We start from the raw sequence: 8,446 nt of genomic DNA, 5'->3' as shown, positions 1-8,446 counted from the left end.
AATATTATAATAGATTTACAATCAATTACTCTACAAAAACATACTCTATATATAATCAAGGAGAAAGGAAGAAAAAAAACTACTGATAGAGATACTATTTCCCAATAATGTATATTTAATAATTAAATTTATTCAATTGATATAAGCAACGGACATGTTTTTTTTAACTATTTAAAAAATAAAATTAAAAGGATCTTCTAACAAAATAATGAGTTATCGTTGTCTCTTTTATTGACGATGAGTCATTGGGGTAGCTAGTCCCTCCTACTCATGTAGTCAACTACTTAAGGTAAACATAACTGTAGTCATTCAAATTCAAACATGGGTAATTAAAAGTATCTTTAACATGATTCAGGGGTGCGAAGGCGGCGCCACAACTCCTACTCCTTACTTCAAGTTAAAAACCCATTTAATTACACCTTTGTAGTAATTTATTTGTAATTTACAACTAGTTATAACAACAAAGGTAAGGACAATTGCATCAATATGAATCACCAATTAAAATAAATAAATATAAAATTATTTCATTTTAAACACTCTCAATTACTCTAAAACTATTCACAAATTCCCAAGACTTAAAATGCTTGAAACACAAACACTTTCACCTTCACCTAATCACATATACATGCGTATAAGTAATTGAATAATTGACATCATGATGTAAAATATTCTCATAGCAATCCAACAACAAGAAATTCATCACAATTAAATTAATAATTTACCCTTTTTTTTAATCAATCCTTATCATTTAACAAAAATTGAAACAAAGATTTTTCAATTAACAAGTAAAGTAAGCAACTATTTTTACTCAAAATTAATATAACAATCATAAAACTAAAATAAATCTCGTAGTACATAAATCATTTTAGTGGTTAATCAATACTCTAAAATTTGATTTCAAGCACTTAAATTATTTTAAAAGGATCACTAATCTTTTAATACAATAAAATAATTTTTCTTCATAATTTCAAACTTTACCTTGGATTATTTCTTAATAAATCTTACAAATTTTTTAACTGTTTTTAAAATCAATAAGATTACTAACATTTCACGAATATCTTAACCACCAAAATATCTTTCAAGATATTTAAGCACTCTTAAAATAATTTTTTTTTCAACCTATATTTTGAAATCAAATCAAATCATGTATATAAAATTAGATACAAGATTTTCTAAAATAGTTATTTTTTTCTTTATGATTTCTAAAAACTATTTTTCCAACAACTCTTCAAGATATTTTTTTTAAAAAAAAACAGCACATAATAAAACTTGGCTTAAATTATTTTCCTCTTGTGTGACTAATCTAAATTTTAAATAAAATCATATATATATATATATATATATATATATATATATTATTTTAAGAATCAACACAACTCCAACACAATCTAATTCTCTAAAATAAGTCAAATATATTCACACATAAAACATTTCCTTTTATAAAATAAATCAAATTTAATCCATTCACAATTTTTTGTTTCTAAAAGTCTAACTATAAAATTTCAACCAACCTTGAATATTCAAGAATTACAATTGCAAATAGTATGAATTTTATACTATTTCAAAATCATGATGGATGTCCTAAATTGATTTCAAAAGCAATGTAATAACATTAATCATTTAGATACAACCATCAACACTTTCAAGTGATTTAAAATTAAAATACACGCTTTAAAATCAATTTTTTTTAACCTTTATTTATTTATTTATTTATTTTCCCTCTCTTCCTCAATTAGTAGACATTTTATAGCCCTTTTTTTTTGTACCATTATAAACCACTACTGAGTTCTTAAAATCTAAAATCCTAATATCAAGTTACACTCTAATGAGTTCATAATATCATAATGAGTCAATCAATCATTCCGAAGGAAATATCCCAACATACTCGCTATTCAATATTCACGTCTGCCCCTCTAAACCAACATAACAACAAATCTTTTTTATTTTCTTAAAAACAACACATAGTAAAATATGGTGTAAATTTTCAGCTATTTTAAGTAGTAAATAAAATCAGTAGTATAGATTATTGTTACTTCATAAACAATAAAAATTCAACTCAATTTAATTTTTTTAAAATAATTAAGAGTAATTCAAACAAAAGTTATTTTTCATTTTACAAAATAAGTCAACTCTAACTCTTTCAAATGTCAATTTTTTTTTTATTCTAAGTTCTACCAACCTTTCACTACAAGAAAACAGACATATACCTACAGAAGCTTATAATGACAAAATTAAAAACTGTAGGCATAGACAATCTATCCCCACAGATAAATTAATTTTTGTTGGTATAGGTGTCTTATACCTTCAGTGACATAAATTTGTCACTAAGGATTATAGTTACACACTTAAATCTGTGGTTATAGGCATCAAATTGAAAAATATATATTTTTTAAAGGAGCCAAAATATTAATTGTTTGTGAAAATAAAATTGTACAAAACTTTCACAATTTAAGTCAAAAAAAAATTTAATGGAGGCAAAATCCTAATTTTTTTAATGCACCCAATTTCAATAGAGCCAAAATGTTAATTTTTTCAATGGAGGTAAAAAAAAATAAATTGAGATAAAATCCAAATTTTTTCAATTTCTAATAATATTGCAATTGCAATGTTAGGGGGAATTGTATTAAGAACATTCAAATATCGATCTGATTTTTATTTTTGTTTTTTGACAGATTTTTTGTATATTGCTATTGTTTTGTATATTGCAATTGCAGTTGTTTTGTGAATCTGTTTTGTATAATGTGAATCTGTTGTGTAGGTTTCTTGTTTAATTTCAAGTTTTTTAATTTCAGTTGGCTTGTGTGGATTTGCTGATACTTGTGCTTCTAATAATATTGCAATTGCAATGTTAGGGGGAATTGTATTAAGAACATTCAAATATCGATCTGATTTTTATTTTTGTTTTTTGACAGATTTTTTGTATATTGCTATTGTTTTGTTTTGTGAATCTGTTTTGTATAATGTGAATCTGTTGTGTAGGTTTCTTGTTTAATTTCAAGTTTTTTAATTTCAGTTGGCTTGTGTGGATTTGCTGATACTTGTGCTTCTAATAATATTGCAATTGCAATGTTCGGGGGAATTGTATTAAGAACATTCAAATATCGATCTGATTTTTATTTTTGTTTTTTGACAGATTTTTTGTATATTGCTATTGTTTTGTATATTGCAATTGCAGTTGTTTTGTGAATCTGTTTTGTATAATGTGAATCTGTTGTGTAGGTTTCTTGTTTAATTTCAAGTTTTTTAATGATTGAATGAAATGTTCAATTCAAAATCAAGTGCATAACAGCAATTATGTGCATTGAATTTACCTATAAGTAGGCCATTGTGAATCATTTGTGTCAATCATATAAGAAACTTTTAATTTATATACTTTTAATTTACAATTTTTTTGACCCTTTTATGTTGAATACCATGATTTGATGTTGTTGTTGAATACCATGTTCTTCATTTGAATTTTAAGATTGTTAATTTTTTAGGACTTGCATCATCCATTTTCAGTTAATTTTTCCAAATGGATAGAGAATGGATGTGTGATCCATCCAAAAAAAGTGAAGAATATATTCGAGGAGTTAATGAATTTCTTGAATTTGCTTTTTAAAATTCACAAATCAATGGAAAAATAATGTGTCCTTGTACAAAATGTGCCAATTGTCACTCTTATTCTCGCGTATGTGTTTATGAACACTTAACAGATCCACATCGTGGATTTCTTAGAGGCTATAGACAATGGATATATCATGGTGAAAAACCTAGAACTTCAAGTAGCGCTACTAAACAAAATGTAGAAATGGAGCATGACATGGATGGATTAGTTCATGATGTATTTGGAGTTCATTCTACAGAAGAGCCAATTTGTGGTGAAGGTGAAAGGATTCCCGAAGTTAGAGAAAACTCTAAATTTTACGAATTTGTAAAGGAGAATGAGCAAATGCTTTACCCCAACTGTAAGAAGTATAGCAAGCTATCATTTATGGTACATTTGTATCATTTAAAGTGTCTTCATGGGTGGAGTGACAAGTCATTCTCCATGTTGCTTGATTTACTAAGAGATGCTTTACCAGAAGAAAATGTTTTGCCAAAGTCATATTATGAAACTAAAAAGATTGTTTCAGGATTAGGTTTGGGGTATGAGAAGATCCATGCTTGTCCCAATGATTGCATATTATATTGGGATAAATATGCCAAATATGAAGTATGTCCAAAGTGTAGTACGTCAAGGTGGAAAACAACAAATGAAGACGTACAAGGTAATGGAATGGAGACTTCTGAGAGGCGAAAGAAGATACCAGCAAAGATCCTTCGATGGTTTCCATTGAAACCAAGGTTGCAAAGGTTATACATGTCCTCCAAAGTTGCAGAATCAATGAGATGGCACCATGAGAGTAGATTGAATGATGGTTCTCTTAGGCATCCAGCTGATTCCCTTGCTTGGAAGAATTTTGACGCTCGATATCCAACATTTTCGTTAGATCCTCGTAATTTTCGATTAGGAGTGGCTTCATATGGTTTCAATCCTTTCAAGACTATGAGTATTACTCATAGCACTTGGCCTGTCATTCTAATTCCTTACAATCTTCCTCCTTGGATGTGCATGAAACAACCATACTTCATGTTATCACTATTAATTCCGGGTCCAAAAGGTCCTGGAAATAACATTGACATTTATCTGCAACCTTTAGTACAAGAGTTGCAAGAGTTATGGGATGATGGAATTGAAACATTTGATGCCTATAAGAAAGAGACATTTCAACTTCGTGCAGCTATGATGTGGACTATTAATGACTTTCCAGCATATGCTAACTTGTCTGGATGGAGTACTAAAGGTCAATATGCATGTCCATGTTGTGGTATTGAAACTACCTCGCAGTGGTTACGTCATGGCAAAAAATTTTGCTACATGGGTCATCGTCGTTGGTTATCTCCCAAACATAAGTGGAGATTGAATAGTAGGGATTTTGATGGAACACGAGAGCTAAGGATCCCTCCTAAAAGACTTGATGGGACTGATATTTTAAGACAAATAGATGAATGTAGAGAAAAAGGTCTAGCAAATGGAGCACAACCTTGGAAAAAGAAGAGCATTTTCTTCACATTGCCTTATTGGCAATATAATGTATTGCGTCATAATCTTGATGTGATGCACATTGAAAAGAACGTATGTGACAACATTATTGGTACATTGTTAAACCAAGAGGGAAAATCCAAAGATAATTATAAGGCACGAGCTGATCTTGTAGATATGGGCATAAGAAGTATGCTCCATCCTCAACCAAGTCCTAATATAACTACAACGCGTTTGCCTAGAGCATGCTATCAAATGACTAACAAAGAAAAGGAATCTTTCCTAAGCATTCTCAAGAATGTAAAAACTCCAGATGAATGTTCATCAAACATCCCACGTTGTGTGCATGTCAAGCAACACAAGATGTTTGGATTAAAAAGTTATGATTGTCATGTTTTGATGCAAGAGCTTCTTCCAGTAGCATTACGGGGTTCATTGCCAGATAAAGTCACTTCAGTGTTAGTTGATCTTTGCAATTTCTTCAAGCAAATTTGTTCTAAGGTACTTAATGTGGAATTTCTATCACAATTGGAGTCTCAAATAGTTATCACACTTTGTCAGTTGGAAACAATTTTTCCTCCTTCATTTTTTACTGTTATGATGCATTTGGTAATTCATTTGGCACACGAAGCCCAAGTTGCTGGACCGGTACAATATCGATGGATGTATCCGCTTGAGAGGTATGTATGTTTATAAAAATTGGTTTAATTAAAAGTGTTAAACAAGTTTTTTTGGATGTTGAGAACATAAATATTTTAAATTTTCTTCACTTTCAGGTTTCTTCTTACTCTTAAGTCCTTTGTACGTAATAGAGCCCATCCAGAAGGATCAATTGCAGAGGGATTTTTGGCCAATGAATGTTTGACGTTTTGTTCGCAATATCTATCTGGGGTAGAAACTAGGTTCAATAGACCTAACAGAAATGACGATGAAGTCTCTGGAAGGCCATTAGGGATAAAGAAACAACAAAAGTTACGATTAGGGAAGAGGAAGAAAGTGAGTAGAACTAAACTTGACAAGAAAGAGTTAGCACAGGCACATAGATATGTGCTTTCTAATTGTGATGCAGTTGCTCCATTTATAGAGTAAGTCACATATCATATTTCAATTTTATACAATTGAAATTTTTATTACATTTTATTTTAACTCTATTACTGTTACTTTTAGAGAACACATTTTACATCTTAAGAGACAGTGTCGACCACGACGATTGACACAACTTGAAATTGACAAGCAACATGGTCAAAAATTTATTGAGTGGTTTAAACTCAGGGTGAGCATATAATAATTTAATTATTTAAATTTTACTGATTGTTTTTATATATAAACTTACTATATTTCATGAAATATTTTAGATCCAGCGTATGGATGAACAAAAGAGCTCAGAAGTTACTCATGAACTTAGATGGTTATCCCGTGGACCATCTGAGGTAGTAAGAAGATACACAGGTTATGCGATTAATGGTTTTAGATTCCACACAAAGAAGAGAGAGAGATTTTTGAAAACACAAAATAGTGGAGTTGTTGTAAAGACAAAGACCTCAACAGATGAAATTAATTACTATGGGGCAATAACTGATATACTGCTGTTGGATTATTCTGGAAAGTACAAGTTTGTGTTATTTAAATGTGATTGGGTTGATATTAATAAAGGTATCAAGAAAGATAAGTTTGGTATGACGCTTGTCAATTTCAAATTTTTAAAACATACTGGGAAAAATATTTGTGATGACCCATTTGTGTTTGCATCACAAGCTAAAAAGGTGTTTTATATATATGATGAGAGAAACAAGGATTGGCTTGTTGTTCTCAATGCAAAAGTTAGAGATATCTATGATATGGGTGATGAGGAATCTAATGAAATTGAAGAAATTCATGGGCAACTAATGGGCGATACAAGTGAAGCTACTCAAAATGTTAATGATTTGGTTAGGCTTCAAGTTGAAGACGATAATGATTTTTTTGAAGTTGTTGATGTTGATAATATGGATGATGATGAAGATAATGAAGATGATGAGGAAGACGAATGAAGTGTGTTCTAATTGTGCATGATTTTATACATTATGTTTTTATTATACTTTTAGATTTGTCTATGTTTTTCTTATACTTTTAGATTTGTCTATGTTTTTCTTATACTTTTAGATTTGTCTATGTTTTTCTTATACTTTTAGATTTGTCTATGTTTTTCTTATACTTTTAGATTTGTCTATGTTTTTCTTATACTTTTAGATTTGTCTATGTTTTTCTTATACTTTTAGATTTGTCTATGTTTTTCTTATACTTTTAGATTTGTCTATGTTTTTTGACTTTTGTCCAAGTTACTCATTTATAATTTTGTGTTAGAGAAGCAATGGCTCGAAGAAGAAAGTTAAATATTCGACATCGAGCAAGTGATAATGAAGGAATTCAGTCTACTTCAAATAATACAAACTCAACCAATGTAGAAGGAAGTAATGTTGCAGAAACTCGTTCTAGTCCTTGTCATGCAGAAGGTGTCATACGTGAGTCTGTAGAATCTCACTCAATTCCCTCTGATATAGAAGTTGAAGAAGAACAAATTGAAAAAGGTATTAATTATATATTCTTTGTTTTGAAGTTTTATTTATATTATTTTTATTATGACTTATATGCACACATAATGTTATTGTCCTTTTGTTTTGTTTGTAGAAGTAGAGCCTAAACGGGCTAGAGGTCCTACAAAAATGTTAGATGTATGGGAAATGGAAGATGGTGATTTAATAATCGTTAATTTGGACAAATATGGTCGACCCATTGGTGAGGAAGGGACAACTCTAACTCGTTTCATTGGTAGCGTAGCTAGAAGGTATCAATATGCTCCTATCAACTACAAGTCATGGAAAGTTATGCCAAATGATTACAAAGAAGAAATGTTGAAATTAATAGAGGTATTATGATTATTCATTTAACTAATATAACATTTTTTTAAGAAGTCAATTGAGATGTACAATTAACATGTTTTTTAGTTTTTGTGCTCTAACATGTTTGATGTACAATGATGATGTTAGGAATATTTGATGGATTAACAATTTATAATCATACTTATAGTTTAAGAATATAGATGTTTAGCACACTCAAACTACATCATAACATGTTGATAACTGTAAGAATACATTTAACTAATATAACATGTTTCTTTAACATCTCTTATTGTGTAGAGTAAATTTGAGTTTGTTCCTCCAATAAATGACTTAACAAGAGAAATGTTAAAATCTGAGCTGAATGAGAAATGGAGGCAATGGAAGGGTGATCTAAAGTCAATGGCATATGACCCTACTAAAACAGAAGAAGAAGTTGCATCTCTTGTACCAGATGATAGGGTTGACCCAAATCAATATCGTGGTTTGGTTCATCATTGGTTTT

General features: G+C 29.8%; 2 protein-coding genes across 2 annotated transcripts; both read left to right on the top strand.

Annotated features, from left to right (window-relative positions):
* The first annotated feature begins 3,625 nt into the window (after positions 1–3,625).
* On the top strand, positions 3,626–5,761 carry LOC140919739 (uncharacterized). Its single transcript, XM_073366363.1, has one exon. It carries the CDS (start codon positions 3,626–3,628, stop codon positions 5,759–5,761), a length of 2,136 nt encoding a protein of 711 aa, XP_073222464.1.
* Positions 5,762–5,830: 69 nt separating this feature from the next.
* Positions 5,831–8,226, top strand: LOC140919525 (uncharacterized). Its single transcript, XM_073365686.1, has 5 exons — positions 5,831–6,150; positions 6,233–6,338; positions 6,421–7,096; positions 7,409–7,566; positions 7,733–8,226. Exon 3 carries the CDS (start codon positions 6,430–6,432, stop codon positions 7,093–7,095), a length of 666 nt encoding a protein of 221 aa, XP_073221787.1. The 5' UTR covers positions 5,831–6,150; positions 6,233–6,338; positions 6,421–6,429; the 3' UTR covers position 7,096; positions 7,409–7,566; positions 7,733–8,226.
* Positions 8,227–8,446: the final 220 nt, after the last annotated feature.

The sequence above is a fragment of the Cicer arietinum genome, chromosome 3 (assembly GCF_000331145.2).
Source record: "Cicer arietinum cultivar CDC Frontier isolate Library 1 chromosome 3, Cicar.CDCFrontier_v2.0, whole genome shotgun sequence".
Lineage (NCBI taxonomy): Eukaryota > Viridiplantae > Streptophyta > Magnoliopsida > Fabales > Fabaceae > Cicer > Cicer arietinum.
The sequence above is the reverse complement of the archived record's forward strand: the minus strand, read 5'-3'. Positions and strand labels throughout refer to the sequence as shown.